General features: G+C 36.8%; 1 protein-coding gene across 2 annotated transcripts in view; it reads left to right on the top strand.

The window, feature by feature from the left end:
* The window catches only part of scaper (S-phase cyclin A-associated protein in the ER), a 157,332-nt gene that overhangs the window by 55,252 nt on the left and 85,996 nt on the right, over window positions 1-16,084 (top strand). The window contains exons 9-17 of one of the 2 annotated variants that reach the window (XM_004915978.4): window positions 2,430-2,627; window positions 6,290-6,454; window positions 7,347-7,422; window positions 8,082-8,199; window positions 8,768-8,879; window positions 9,871-10,011; window positions 14,149-14,304; window positions 14,668-14,810; window positions 15,642-15,723. In XM_004915978.4, coding sequence (XP_004916035.1) covers window positions 2,430-2,627; window positions 6,290-6,454; window positions 7,347-7,422; window positions 8,082-8,199; window positions 8,768-8,879; window positions 9,871-10,011; window positions 14,149-14,304; window positions 14,668-14,810; window positions 15,642-15,723 — 1,191 coding nt within the window. Of the gene's footprint in view, window positions 1-2,429; window positions 2,646-6,289; window positions 6,455-7,346; window positions 7,423-8,081; window positions 8,200-8,767; window positions 8,880-9,870; window positions 10,012-14,148; window positions 14,305-14,667; window positions 14,811-15,641; window positions 15,724-16,084 lie in introns of both variants that reach the window. The other variant, XM_012966882.3, reaches the window with a different exon arrangement.

Here is a 16,084-nt window from a genome sequence, read left to right as displayed (position 1 = left end):
TCTCCAGAAACCTAAAGGTCCCCATGATATATACAGTTATCAAGAAGTGTATGGGATTTTTAGCAGTTTAGCCACTCCCTTTGGATGTGGATGCAAGAGAAAAATTGATCAAAGATTGCAGATGACGATTGTTCAAATTGTGTTGAACAACTTCAGTCAACTGCCAGACAGATTCTGACTGACCTTCAGACACATGGTACAACAGTTTAAAGTTGTACCACCTGTCTCAAACTCAATAAAATGGTCTCTGTATTAGAAAAACCCTTGAAGACCTCACTGCCGAGAAAGAAACTTAGCCAGAATACAATTTGCCAAAACACACTGAAACAGGCAAAAATCCCAGAGAATGTCCTTTGAATTAATGAGATAAAATTAGAGATAAAGCACAAACAACCCTTTGTTTAAAGGAGAAAAATTACACGTGTAAAGGAAAGCACGACATCCCAACAGTCAAACAAGAAGGAGGTTAGCTGATGTCTTGGTGTTGCTTTGACATTAAAATAAGACTTTTGTAGTATTTCTCCTTCTGGCATTCCTCCTACGAAAAGTGTGAAAAGTGCCATTTAAAGTCCAAAATATTTTTTGGTGTGCAATATTTTTTTGTAGCCTATTAAAGCTAGCTTTTTGAGAATGTCCGCAGTCAGCCTGTCAATATGCCTCCACTCTACCCCTGGGTATCCTGTTATCACTGCTATGTTTGTTTGATGCTAAGTTTTATCAAATAGGATTATATCATATTTATATTTATTTTTTTCTATTCATGCATAAGACGCAATAATATAACAATGTTTTTAGCTTTAACAAGTACAACTTTTTAAATTGCATTTCTTTTATCCTGAAAGAAGGTCATGGAATATGGGCATCTCTGTAGGAGATTAACAGTTAAGTACAATATAAGGCTATTCATTAAATTAGAGTCCATATTGGCATGAGTCCCTGACCCTCTGTGATAGTAAATCTTAGTTTTTTTGCTGAATTATATCATTGTGTGGAACATGTTTTTCAACTAAATCATCACCGGTAGAGGCACAGAAGCAAAGAACATCCTAGGGATTACAGGGTACAATCTTTGGCAGTGTGTCAGTGAGTAATAGGATTGAGAAGCCTTTATGTCATTCCAAGGTTTACTCCGGAAAACTCCCTAAACCACTGAAGATATTTGCTGTAAGCAGGTTAAACCTTCAGTGCAAAAGTATGAATATGTTTTGGCATAAGGACACTGTTCGAAGCAAGCTCTTTGCTGTTCTTTGTTTGCAGAGGTACAAAAAAAAAAGGAAATCCAAAATCTCTGTGGTTTTCTTGTTTAAGACTCCATGTATCAGAGCAGAAACTAGTCTGTACAAAGAGGAAAGATAAATTATATTTGGCAGTGAAGTGAGTAGCTGGTAAGGGAGGAACTGGATCAAGCTCATTAATATCAATCAGTGATAACCTGTAGACAGCTGTGCCCAGCATCTAGTATAACATAATGATTTGGACTGATAAAAATACAGTACTGCAGCAATTACTTTGTCTTCTGTAAGTTTTCTGTCATTTAAATGTTTTTAGAAATAAAATAGTCATGGTATGGATTATAATATGGATTGGAATAACTTAAAGTTGATAGTGCAAAAATAATTTAGTTGTCATTTTTTGGGGAGGTCTGTGTAGTTTTCTAGTCATAAGCAATAAAATATTGTAAATCCCTACATTTAGAAGATTAATACTTTCTAAGGTTTCTGAGATATAAAACAGGCTTATGGTTTTGTGCCAGTTATATGCGATTGCATAGCATGCTCACTGTCTTCTCAGTTATTTTCTTACCAGTACAAGATATGTTTTGTAAAATTTAGTGGCTACAAAGTATCATACAGATGGAAACCAATTTATGATGGCTTATACCTAAAAGAGCAAATTTGTAATAAGAAGAATCCTCTGCTGCTTTGGAAACCAGAACATTTGTACTTGTGGACTCAATGAAGAGTTTGATTGAAGCTAGTACCAAGATGTTATAACTTTCATATGATTTTAATATGATATTGTTTATTTCTGTTCACATCCAATAATGAAAGTTTAATAAATAGTCCTAATGCTAACCAGTCCTTCAAACTGGTTATTAAGAGATTTTGTCATCAGTAGAATGTGTGTATCTTTCATTTTAGGGTACCTTTATTTCTTAAGTTGCCTTAATGTTATGATTTTGTTTTCCTGCATCTGACAAATTAATAGCTAATTTAAGATGAAATTAAATTAAATTACGTTCAAGTAGTTGTCATTTGGCTTAAATTTAGTTTTAATATCTGTAATAGGAAACTTGAATTTTAAACAAATAGTGCAACAGAGAAATCTGGCTTCATGTGTTGTACATTGATGTAAGAAATAATACGTATAAGACAAAGATTAGAAATAAAGTGTACAGAAAAAAAATGAATGCTTGCATTCCCTTCCAGATTACTGTTCACAATGCTCTAGAAGAACTAAAGCCAGTAGGAACATGCCCATCTCAAGAGACTACCTCACTTAAATGTCTGGACATTCCTGTTGTGTTTCTTGACCCCCTATCTAAAATGCAGAAGACAGAGGTGCCCTTCATGACAGATGCAGCTCGAGGGGGAAGGAAGACAGGCAGTGATCTAGACCTTTCAAACGTGAGTGCTGGAAAATTGGTAAGAACATTTCACCTGTTATTTAAATACTACCAGAGAGTTTTTGTATATTTGGTCATGTGTATAGGTCAGCAGCAAACATATATTTAAATTAAATTTACATTTAATATTTAAATAAAATTTTTTTTAAAACAGCCTATTTTTTCCAATAAATAATGATCACAGGATTTTCAGTTTATTTGTAAATGTATAATTGCTATTGAAAGCAGTGTTTGCTATCCATTCATTCCCTGGGTCTGATTCTTAAAACAATGTAAAAAGAGGTTTCTCTTTTAGGTGCCAAAACTGCTTCCAGTAGCATGACATTTACATTGAAATTGTTTAATTAATGTATATTAGAAAGTTGCTTAGAATTTTATTATGCCAAAAAAAAATAAACTGTTTTTGGGTGGATAACGCCATTAAATATAGTAAGGTGGAACATTGCTGGATAAAATGGTTGGCAGAAAGATGGAGAGGATAGGTGCATGTTAGATGACCAGAAATGCGTTGACAAGTAGGAGTTATATAGACCGATGTTTGAGGAAATGCAAAAAGGAACATACAGTATTTAAGTGTGACATTGAAGGTAAAGGGTTGCATGTGTATAGTATAGATAGATTGAAACTGGGGCTGAGTGAGAGAGAAGTTGTTCTTGTAGAACTTGTTCAGATAGCTCACAAAGTAGTTCTTACAAATAAGTAAATATCTGGTTATCAAATTCTTGCCTCTCACATCCTTTATTTTCATGCTTGTTTGTTCATAGCAGGCAAATATTTTTTTTGTCTCCTTGTCCCACTAAGGATATCTTTACCTTCTGTGTGCTGCCTGTGAAGTCTGTGTGAAAGCACAAGTCTATATAGCAGGCAGCACGCACAGGAGAATACAATCAAATAGAAATAGACTGAAAATCAAATTGTCATCAGTGAGCTCTGATGAAAGGCTTATAATTTGTCGTAAAAATTCTAAACAATTATGTGCTATCAAAAGTGTAGATTTTAGGAATGCGATCCATCAGAGAACCCATAGAACCCATTTTTGAAGCAATTAGTACAAGAAAATACTGTCCCTAGTACAAGTTGTTGCAGGAAATGCTCCATGTATTAGATCTCCATTGACCTGTTAACAGATTACTAACCATTTATTTTTCTCTTATCTGTAAAAATGTTTCCTCTTGTGATGAACTTATTGAGAACAGGTAAACTCTTTGTATCATTTGAGCTGCAGCTGTTAGTCAAAGAACTGATTCAGATTTTACTTATGTGAAAGGATCAGAATAATTCATACATTTGTCATTCGATCTAGTGCTTGAAATTTCTGTCTGCCTACTAATGCATGTAACATATCAGTCTGTAAACTGTATTTATGTCTTAAATGGCAATCGCATCATTATCATAATCCAACGCTACTCATTTTCTATTATGTATTGCGGTGCAGATTTTTTAATGCCATAAAAATCATGAACATCTGACACATATTCTCTGCATCTGTAGGTGTTCCAATTCTGTTCTGTTTTTTTTTTTTTGTAATTCCCTGCAAGCTGTAGAAAGAAGTCCTTATAGTATTAAAGAATCACTAAAATGAGAGAGAGTGCATTTACACATTCTGTGCAATGCTGCAATAAAGTGAGCACCATTTCAGGAAGAATGATGCTTGTATTTGAAAATGCTGATAGATTTTGTGACTGGGCATTTATGGCCATTTCAAGAGCTGATAGCAAGGACACTGCAATACAATTAGAAATTCTTATTAAAAGAAAAGATTCTGACCTGAGCAGGAGCTAAATATCTAGTGTTAATCTTAATATATAGTTGTTGTTGTTATTTGTCTATTAAATGAAAACGAAAGCACACAAAAATTATATATAGGTAGTAATACTGGATTTTATTTCCTAAACTGTAGAAGGCCAAGATTCAGCAACTCTAAAACAGTAATGATTCATGCCTTCAAAGTTGTCCACAGCTACACTTAGGAGTCATAGGAGATCAACAAAACTTTACCAGAAAGTGAAGTTTAATCATATAAGTTGATTTCAGATGCATAAGCAATTGATTTCTATGGTGTCATGTAATGTGAATCTTAAATACTAAATAGTATTTTGTCGTGAGTCTTAAATGTTATATATAATTTATATGGCGAGCTGTAACCTATGCTTAGTTAAGTGACACAAAAACATGTAGTTTTTCTAAAGGGCAACTTCTTGGCGGTGCTGTTGTGTCTTTTTAGCAGCAATATGTGACAAATAGAGCAACACACACAAATTGCAAACTGGGTGTTTAACCAATTTATTCAACCATGAACCTCTACAGCAGAATTTTGGGGTAATTAGTACCTTTTGTCAGGATGCATTGTACTGTATTTATGTTTAATTATATTTAATCATGTCAAATTGCTGTCCATTGCAAAACTAAGAAATAGTTCCCTAGTGATAAGTGAAACTGCCCCATTTCGCTTTGCCAATTAATATGAGTTACCAGGGAAAAAGGTTTAAAATAGTGTTAAATGCGTTGGAATTAATCTCAATGGTTTTTCTTGCATCAAATGCATTGCTGTAGTAAACCATTTAAGTTCTCAACTTACTATCACCCATATCTTAACAGGTCACCCAACAGGACACATATAAATTAAAAAATGAAAGTGGTCCTTAAATATTTAAAATTATAACAGAGCAAAAACATTAGGTACTACTGGTGATCATTGCCTAAACTCTGAAGAACAGTATTATGTGCAGGGTCGCTTTAAGGTACCACCAGGCCCAGGGCAAAATTTAGTGGGCCCCCACTGCCCCAAGAAATTTTTGATAGAATAACCCTTAAGCATGTGAAGTTCAATAAAGTAAGGCAGGCAACGAAGCACCGGTATGTGCTTACTGAAGTAGACATGATGCCCAAGTGTGCTGCCTGGACCAACAGCCCTGGGAGCATAAATGACAATCCAGTTGATTAAAATGAGGGGCCTGCCATTTCTGCAGGATGCTTCTGCCAGAAGTTATCCCAGATGAAATATATGCTGGTGGGCCCTGGGCAAATACTCCTTATGCCCGTTTATTAAATCAGCCCTGAGTATATGCACTGACTATTGCTTTACTGTATTCCTAACTACAGAGAAACGCAAGTGTGGCCATAACCAACCAGCACTTTTCTGTGCAACTTGGTTTGGAAGTTTGTATTTCTGGTTAGCTACTGTATGTGCATTATGGATCATTCCCCATTGAGCAGGAAAGAAAATTCTGATGAGCTATGTAAAGCAGTGGTATCATACAGATTGTCTGCTTCTTTTGTCTGTCTCCCCAAATTAATGGCATGCCCCCCCGCCTTTTCTCCAGGATCTTTCACGTTTGCAAAAGACCATTTTAAAATGTGTCCCAAATCCTCAAATTAAGCTTTTATTTTCCATTGTTTTCATATTTATATGTGTCTTAAAAATTGTTTTTTTTATGTGTTAAACCTGGGTGGTCATTGGTATGTAGCAAACTGTACTACATACTTTGATGTTGCTCATTTAAAGTAGGTTTTTGGGCAATGAGACCTTACAGACCATACCAGTTTTTGAACCCAACCAGTATTTGCTGATGGGTAAATCAAGACTTTTTGATATAGTCTTTTTTATAACCATGTTTTGCGGCCCTGATTTGCGGCACTCCTTTTTCTCTGATTTGCTCACAGTCCATGGCAGAAGTTCTTGCTAAGAAAGAAGAGCTAGCAGATCGATTGGAGAAGGCCAATGAAGAAGCTATAGCAAGTGCTATTGCAGAGGAAGAGCAACTGACAAGGGAGATCGAGGCAGAAGAAAACAATGACATTGAGATTGACAATGAAAGTGACTTCTCTGTAAGTCAGCTAAAAACAATGTTCCTTTCAATGATATTGAGGTGTGTCTTTTGACACTAGAATAGTAACATTAGATTTCCTAAAATAACTGTATTATGAATGCTGAAATAACACCAAAGGAAGACAATTACGCAAATAAAGAATCCTCACTATATACATGTACATGACTGGTACAAGATCTCTTTATTATTATTATTATTATAATTATTAGGTTACCTAAATAGATATTTTACAGGTGAATATACTTTAGAAGTGGTTAACGAGCCCTGCTAGTTAGCGATTACAGTTTAAAAGGATTTGGGTGAGTGAGGCATTAGGTGTAGGCTTATGCTTTTTATTACATACCAGTATTTGCTGCACAAACAGTACATTCACTTAGACATTCAGTGTTGCTGTTAACAGTTAACAGTGTAGTTTGAGAGAGAGTTAAAAAGACAGTAACTTAAAAAGCACATTATATACTTACAATCTTGTACCTCCCTGCAGCACTAAAACTGTGCTGCCAGCCTCCCTGCAGGCCCCATGGGGGGCGGTGGGTCCTGGTGCAGTTGCACCCCCTGCTTCCCCAGTATTTCCACCGCTGGAATGGTGGGATAAAGTGGTGACTGGGTTAAATAATTATCTAGTCTCATAATGTTTCCAAAAGTGATTGTCTAAACATCCATTATTTTAGAACTACCTAGTCTGCGAATCACATCTGTTCTGTATGTGAATAGTTGGCTTCCTGCACAATTAAACATTTGTTAGAATTTGCTCAGTCATTTTCTGTGGTAAGAAATGGGCAAAGGCATTTCGAAGAAACTTAAATCAAAAACAGTTCATAAATGTAACCAAGCACACCCGTTTCATAGCCCATAGTTACTTTCACATTTGTGTTTGTTAATGTCCTTAGGCTAGCATTGGCAGTGGAAGTGTGCTTTACAATGGCATGTCCATGGACTGGAATGAAGTATTAGCAGATTATGAAGGTAAGACAAAAATGAGTTAAAATCTGGTTATATATATTATCTGATTATCCGGGAAGCTATGAAATACAAGAGTTTAATTGTATGGCTTAGACTAAGGGGGAGATTTATTAAGACACAAATGCTCAGAGTGTTCATTCGAACGCTCCGAGCGTATTTTCGCCGTTTTTTTCACGCTTGCACGATTTTTTCATACACCCGCAAGACTTTTTCTTACGCTTGTGTGAAAAATTCGGAAAGGTTCTGCCACTGTTTACAGTCGTTCGGTGCGAAAATTTTGTGACTTTCGGATCGCCAATACAATATTATCGTGACTAATACAATTTTTTCGTAAGCATTTTCGTGATATTTACGATCTTCAGAAATTATCGTATCCAATCCGGATTTTTACCATTCGGGATTCGAACTCGTGTCTTAATGAATCGGCCCCTAGGTAACTAAGCCACTTATTGGTAGCACAAACAATATCCTGTTGGGTTTTTTTTTGGAAAGCCGATGTGACAGTTATGTTTTTCCATCGCCAGTCTACATTATCGCTGGTGGGAAGGTATTTAAAGGAGATTAGTCACCTGCGATAGAGAAGATTTGTTGTGGACAACTGATCTCCTTTGTCATTGCCCATAACCTACTCTGTGCTGAAAAATATATTTTTCTTTTTATAGCCAGAGAATCATGGAGACAGAACACATCCTGGGGGGATATGGTGGAGGAAGAGCCTTCAAGGCCACCTGGACATGGAATACACATGCATGAAAAACTTTCTTCCCCATCTCGAAAGAGGTCTGACAATTTTTACATCCAAACTTGCTATTTAGAATAAAATCACAATGGGAAATTATAATAAAGGGATTTTTTTGTAACTTAGACAGGACAATTTGCAGATTTAATTAATTTGTAGATACAAATCAAAGAGAAGTTTATTATCATTAACACAAATGTATAAAATGCCAACATATTCTGCAGCCCTGTGCAATAAATGTGCGTTTGCACTTAACTTACAAGAAAACATACAAAACAATCATTAAACAATTCATGAGGGAAAAAAAGCCCTGCTCAAAAGAGCTTATAAGCTAAAACGTTTAAGGGCATTGAAATATGGTATATTTATATAGTGTGATATAATTGTAGGTATGTTTCTTATATATCATTACTGGAGCTCAGATATTACCCTTGCATATTAAACTTCCATAAGTTTAACTTTTTGCCCTATTTAGCTTAAGAAAGTATAAAGTGTTACACTATGAAGCCGTGTACATAGAATTTATGTTGAAAACTGAATATACTGCCCCTTTACATTTCAGTTGTTGCTCAGTTCTAAGTGGAAAACAAATCTTATTCATTCCCACAGAACTATTGCTGAATCAAAAAAGAAGCATGAGGAAAAACAGCTGAAAGCTCAGCAGCTTAGAGAAAAGCTTAGAGAAGAGAAAGCACTCAAACTACAAAAGTTGCTTGAAAGGGTGAGTGGTTGCCCCTAGACAGACATGTTAGGGATCAAGGGGGACCAATCAGCAACATAAAGATTGTCACTTAAGTTCAAAATATTCTTAATTTCTTTTGTCACTGTAGTGATTTACTTATTTTAAACTTTTTAGAACTTCAAATTTCAGGTTCAAAGAAAGTAGACATGTTTTCTGCTGGTATTCATGCATTTAAAATGAAACCAGTATCTTACCATATTATTGTTATGGAGTCAGTGACGTAACTTTGGGGCCATAGCACACAAAAAAAGTTTGCATTTTTGTTGCTGGTTAGCCACATGCCCCCCATACAGAGGGAGTTGACTTGGAACCCACACCCCCACATGCCCGTAGGGTCTGCTTCCTCTGTTTCCTTCCTCTATAGTTAAGCCACTATAAAGGGGAAAGTGCATTTCTCAAACTTCGTGGGCATTTTTTCCCCCAATTTTAATTGGGTAATATGTTCCTCTAGTAAAGGAAAGAGTATATTAGGAAATTAAAATGTGTTAATAGTTTTGAAGAACCTCAACAATAACATGTTGAAAAGATCCAAGTAACATGACTTAAAAACCTATTCCAGTCTGTGTTTTGACCTCTGCAGCCATCTGGTAGAGAACAGTGGCAGTCAACCCCCCCAATCTGACTCCATGTATAATGCAGAGTGATGAAAAACTAACCTCTGCTCAAAAACACTCACTTGAACATTTTGTGCAGAGGTCAGTGGACATGGTTTGGTCTAACACTAAGGGTTAGTGGGGATGCAGTTGGGCCACAGACAAAGTTTTGACCCACTTGCAACCTGGTTGAAGAGCACAGTGCCAGACTGAACCTGTCCAACCCATAAGTGACACTAGTTTCGGGCTAGCACATGCAACACTAATAACAAGGCCTTGGAATAAGTTAGGAAACAGTGTTCACTGTGCAGAAGGTGCTTAAAAGTTCCAGCTGAACCTGTAAGTGTAATCCATACTTTCCTATGTTTTATTCACAGGAGAAAGATGTACGAAAATGGAAAGAGGGGTTATTAGAGCAGAGGCGCAAAATGATGGATGAGAAATTGCTTCATGCTGAGTTTAAGAGGGAGGTGCAGTTACAGGCAATAGTGAAAAAGGCTCAGGTAGAGGAAGCAAAGGTAACTACCATTATTATTTTATTATTATTTATTTTATTATTATTCATTTCTATAGTACCAAGAGGCAAGTTAAAAAAATGGAGGCACTCTATTGATTTTCAAACCAGAAATTCATGTATTTCACTATTGTTTTTCTCCCCTCACCCTTTCTGACCTTAATTAAGGTAAGTCAATGGCAGTATGGGGGCTGCTGCCTTAGGCTGAAGTAGTCATAGAATCTGTTGTGATTTTAATAGAACCTTATAGCTATAGAAGTAATTAATAACAAGTCAAGTGCTGTGGAACACTTTGTATATATAATCTTTGTGAATAACCCAGGAAAAACAGCCAGGACACCCCAGCCCTAATGCAGAATCAGTGCCATTTAGTAATTAAGGTTGTAAAGAAGTCATTTATTTCCATCCCATGCATTCCTTCTATGATGATCCACAGGAAGGCAAACATCCCACAGGTCAGCTGCCAGTTTAAACCTTGCAGGTAAAAGACTACTATAGTAACAGCACAGATAACAGTATTCTATTAATGGGTGCCATCATGTTGATGAAGAATGAATTAGAATAATCTTGAGACTTTGTATACATTTGGTCATGTTGGCCAAGTTTTACTTGAAAAATTTTTTGCTCAGATAAAACTATCCATTGACCTAACGCATTTGGTTGCGTTTTGTGAACCTTTTCCAGTGCCTTGATCATTCATTCATCGTTCATTTATATAATTTTATCAGTGATTTATAGAGGTTAGTAGTGTGCTTATTTTCATTTTCTCACCCTTACTATACCATAGATTTTATAACCTTTGCACAAGATGCTTGGCATTAAGTGGTGTTACGATATTGTGTGCTATGATTTCTACATCCTGTCCATGTGTGAGATGCCTATTTTTTTTAATCTAGTAACTACAGTGGCTTGCAAAAGTATTCGGCCCCCTTGAACTTTTCCACATTTTGTCACATTACAGCCACAAACATGAATCAATTTTATTGGAATTCCACGTGAAAGACCAATACAAAGTGGTGTACATGTGAGAAGTGGAACGAAAATCATACATGATTCCAAACATTTTTTACAAATAAATAACTGCAAAGTCGGGTGTGCGTAATTATTCAGCCCCCTGAGTCAATACTTTGTAGAACCACCTTTTGCTGCAATTACAGCTGCCAGTCTTTTAGGGTATGTCTCTACCAGCTTTGCACATCTAGAGACTGAAATCCTTGCCCATTCTTCTTTGCAAAACAGCTCCAGCTCAGTCAGATTAGATGGACAGCGTTTGTGAACAGCAGTTTTCAGATCTTGCCACAGATTCTCCATTGGATTTAGATCTGGATTTTGACTGGGCCATTCTAACACATGGATATGTTTTGTTTTAAACCATTCCATTGTTGCCCTGGCTTTATATTTAGGGTGGTTGTCCTGCTGGAAGGTGAACCTCCGCCCCAGTCTCAAGTCTTTTGCAAACTCCAAGAGGTTTTCTTCCAAGATTGCCCTGTATTTGGCTCCATCCATCTTCCCATCAACTCTGACCAGCTTCCCTGTCCCTGCTGAAGAGAAGCACCCCCAGAGCATGATGCTGCCACCACCATATTTGACAGTGGGGATGGTGTGTTCAGAGTGATGTGCAGTGTTAGTTTTCCGCCACACATAGCGTTCTGCATTTTGGCCAAAAAGTTCCATTTTGGTCTCATCTGACCAGAGCACCTTCTTCCACATGTTTGCTGTGTCCCCCACATGGCTTGTGGCAAACTGCAAACGGGACTTCTTATGGTTTTCTGTTAACAATGGCTTTCTTCTTGCCACTCTTCCATAAAGGCCAACTTTGTGCAGTACACGACTAATAGTTGTCCTATGGACAGATTCCCCCACCTGAGCTGTAGATCTCTGCAGCTTGTCCAGAGTCACCATGGGCCTCTTGGCTGCATTTCTGATCAGCGCTCTCCTTGTTCAGCCTGTGCGTTTAGGTGGACGGCCTTGTCTTGGTAGGTTTACAGTTGTGCCAGCCTCCTACTTCTGAATGATTGCTTGAACAGTGCTCCGTGGGATGTTCAAGGCTTTGGAAATCTTTTTGTAGGCTAAGCCTGCTTTAAATTTCTCAATAACTTTATCCCTGACCTGTCTGGTGTGTTCTTTGGACTTCATGGTGTTGTTGCTCCCAATATTCTCTTAGACAACCTCTGAGGCTTTCACAGAGCAGCAGTATTTGTACTGACATTAGATTACACACAGGAGCACTCTATTTAGTCATTAGCACTCATCAGGCAATGTCTATGGGCAACTGACTGCACTCAGTCCAAAGGGGGCTGAATAATTTCGCACACCCCACTTTGCAGTTATTTATTTGTAAAAAATGTTTGGAATCATGTATGATTTTCGTTCCACTTCTCACGTGTACACCACTTTGTATTGGTATTGGAATTCCAATAAAATTGATTCATGTTTGTGGCTGTAATGTGACAAAATGTGGAAAAGTTCAAGGGGGCCGAATACTTTTTCAAGCCACTGTATGTAGCCTAATTATTTTGCTTCCCTCTTTATCAGGTATAGGTATATGTATCCACACTGAACCTATTTGTTAATGCTGTAGTAGTTAATTCCTTAGTAAGCCTACAGTATGCATAGATTTTAGTAATTACATTTATTTTTAAATGCAAACCTTTAACTTGATATAGTCTGTGCATGCCACATTGTAATTGGATTTACACTTTATTAACTTTCCAAATGTTATTCATTGTTGTATCCTTTTTGTATGTAATATTTTTTTAATTATTGCCATACCCATTCTGCCTATTTCCAGACTGTACCTAGTTGTTGAGGTCACTGGCCCTGGCAGCCATTCAGCAGATCAACTGTCAGTCGTTTTTTGTGTTATTATTATTTTTATTGCTTGTCTGTCATTCCTGGTCCTTCTCTATTCATCTTATATTCTGGCTTCCAAATTGCTTTGGCAGTTAAGCCAAAGCAACCAGGTACCAGTTGAAATTCCATGTGTAAGTGTTGTCTAAATTTAAAAAATTCAAAAAAATGAAGAATAATTGCAAATTTAGAATAATGCTGTCTTAATCATGCTAATACAAAGTTACAGTAAACTACCCCTTTAAATAGGTGTAATTTAAAATTAGAAAAAAACGGGTAGGACTTTGTAACAATGACACGGCGATCAGTCATAGACCCACCCCACCTCCTACCCCCGCTCCCTGCCCGGCTAAGAAAGCCAGCAGAGGTGGCAACCCTAGCATGTGACCTGACATGGATGTGTTCTATTAGAGTGCTTCATCTTATCATCCTTTGAAGCAGTATGAAAGTGTTTCTATATCGCCTAGTGTGCCCTCTTCCGTAAACCTTCCTCTTGACATTCTTAGTTCTTTGTATAAGAATATATTTTATTCAATTTGACAACATATCTTACCATATTTCTAAAAATACATCTTGTTGATGAGACATTTTAAGTGTGCCTGCCTAAATGGCTGATAATTAGCACTACTGATACAAAATAAGGCGCTGGTTGGTCCACTCTCCACAAAAAAATTTGTGGCAGTATTGTCCTAACATTACTTAACACACACATTTGTATAATAGGGTTGTCTTCTAAGAAAAAAATGGAATATCCAAAGTTCCTTTCTGCATTCTTTTAAGTACTTTATGGAATTGTTGTTATTAATGGACCCCAGCCTTTATGCATGTGTATTTTTGCAGTGGAGTCTTAATAAAGAAAAATTTTTAGCGTAAATAAACATTTTATTAGCTCCTTCGATTCTCTGCCATGTGTGTTCATTTTCTAGAATGTATTAACTCTACATGGCCTGCAGGGTGATACATAGATTTTTTTCCTAAAACAAGGTAAACTAAGAAAAACAGATACTTCTCACTGACAGTGTTGGGAATTCTTTCTCATTGTCAAGGACTCAATTGTGCCAGTAGTAATCAACATAAATGACACCTGGGTAAATAAATTATATCTGGGTCTTCTTAAAAAAAAGTTAAAGAAACCCTAGCTTAGCAGGTACATGCGATATGTTGTCCTTTTTATTTTCCTTTGCTTTGCAAGTGCTGTAAATGAGTATATCTATATGGCATATACTGTAGGGATGCATAAAAAGTAAATAAGGAGGCTTGCCTGAAAACTTTGATTTTGGAAATGTTTCAGGTAAATGAAATAGCTTTCATCAATACCTTGGAAGCTCAGAATAAGCGGCATGATGTCCTTGCAAAGCTTAAGGAATATGAGCAACGGCTGAACGAGCTGCAGGAAGAGAGACAGCGGAGACAGGAAGAGAAACAAGCAAGGGATGAAGCTGTGCAGGTACAATATGTAATATTTTAAGCATTGAAGCTTTTCGGATAAAGGGCTTCTGAAATAATTGTTTATATTTTGTTTAACTACTACTAAAGTGCCACTTTCACTCCATATTTTGTAGGTCATAATTTGCATTGTTTACGTTTAGACCACTAGAGCCAAAATCATTTGGTTGGAGAAGGAAAGTTCTGAGTGAGCCTAACATTTGACACCCCCCAGTGATTTAGCCTTTCCTTCTCCTTTAAATAACACCATGCTAAAATCAAGTTTTATCAGAGGTGATATTTAGTCGTAATGCAAATTTACAGCAACAGAAAGAGCTAGTAAAAACTACCATTGGATGGAAACTTTATTGCATTTTGTTATAAGGAACGCAAAAGAGCCTTGGAAGCTGAACGACAGGCACGTGTTGAAGAGTTATTAATGAAGAGGAAGGAGCAAGAAGCTCGTATAGAGATGCAAAGACAAGAAAAAGAGCGGGCTCGAGAGGATGCAGCCAGGGAGAGAGCTAGGTAATCTACTGATCTTGGCACACACATTATTCTATCTATTTTAATTGTGATAAAGGAAAAACTATCACATCCCACTGTGAAGAGTTTGCTAGAGTCTATGGAAGAATGCTTGGTTGTTACATCAGGGGGCTTTATATTGTAAAGGGCCAATGGTGCCTTAAAGGGCAACTGTATTATAAAAATTTCTCTACATAGTTTGTGTCTGTTTTACAACTGTCGAAAGCTGCGTAGGGGCGGGGGGGCGTTACAGTTAATTGTAGTTCTGCAACATCTGAAGGGCCTTCATTTGCTAATGCCTAGCTAGGCTACTTAAGAAATATCACCCCTAGACATGCTCTACCATCTAAGTGTTAGAATATCCCTTCCGTTTCAGTGCACCATCACAGTAGCTGATTTAATTTAAGTGATATGTTATTTCCACTTGGCTGGCTGCCATTAGACTGGGATTAAACAGTTTTTTTCTTAACTCAAAGCCATGAACCACTCAACACGTAAGGCAATCCATACAAATGTATTCCTTTGTAGCACAAACAAAACATATTTTTTAGCGAGTAAGCTAGATCTTCCATACAATTATATCTGTGAAATTGCATTACTGATTTATGCACTCCAGACTAGTCTTACAGATCTTTACGACAGGAGAATTGTTTGAGTGTGATCTACAGTTTTCAGACACAAGATTTTAATCAGCCAAGTTAAATTGACTTTTTCTGTCTTTTTTTTAGAAAATGTGTGTCACATTAACTTTAAAAAAGATAATGTTGGCAATGTTTGTAAATGCTTATGGCTAATTGTTTGCATCATTAAAGAATACATATATAATTATTAAAGGGATAGAGAAGAGAGATTGGCAGCTTTGACAGCAGCTCAGCAGGAAGCAATGGAGGAGCTCCAGAAAAAGATCCAACTCAAGGTGGGTGGAAGAATACTCTTAATTTAATGCCCACTACAGGGCAATAGTTATCAGTTTTAAAGCATTGTTTGGCATTGAAAGAGTTATATTTAGTTATGTTTTCCATTTAGGCCCAAATGAATGCCTGCAGTCTTTCAATGGGAATTTTGTTAGGTAGAGAGACTATTTAAAGTATTCCCTTACCAAATTTTACAGATTAACAAGGGAGATATTAATAGCAGATAAGCAATATCCAGCCCACCTAGCTTACTAAAAAGACAGGACACATCCATGCTGCCAAGAGTAACTACTGAAGAGATCTGAAACTTATAGAACCCTTCCCTGTATGATACATGTGCCTCAGGCAAATATCCCCCTTTCT

This window comes from Xenopus tropicalis, chromosome 3 (assembly GCF_000004195.4).
Source record: "Xenopus tropicalis strain Nigerian chromosome 3, UCB_Xtro_10.0, whole genome shotgun sequence".
In the NCBI taxonomy this organism is placed as follows: Eukaryota; Metazoa; Chordata; class Amphibia; order Anura; family Pipidae; genus Xenopus; species Xenopus tropicalis.
The sequence above is the reverse complement of the archived record's forward strand: the minus strand, read 5'-3'. Positions and strand labels throughout refer to the sequence as shown.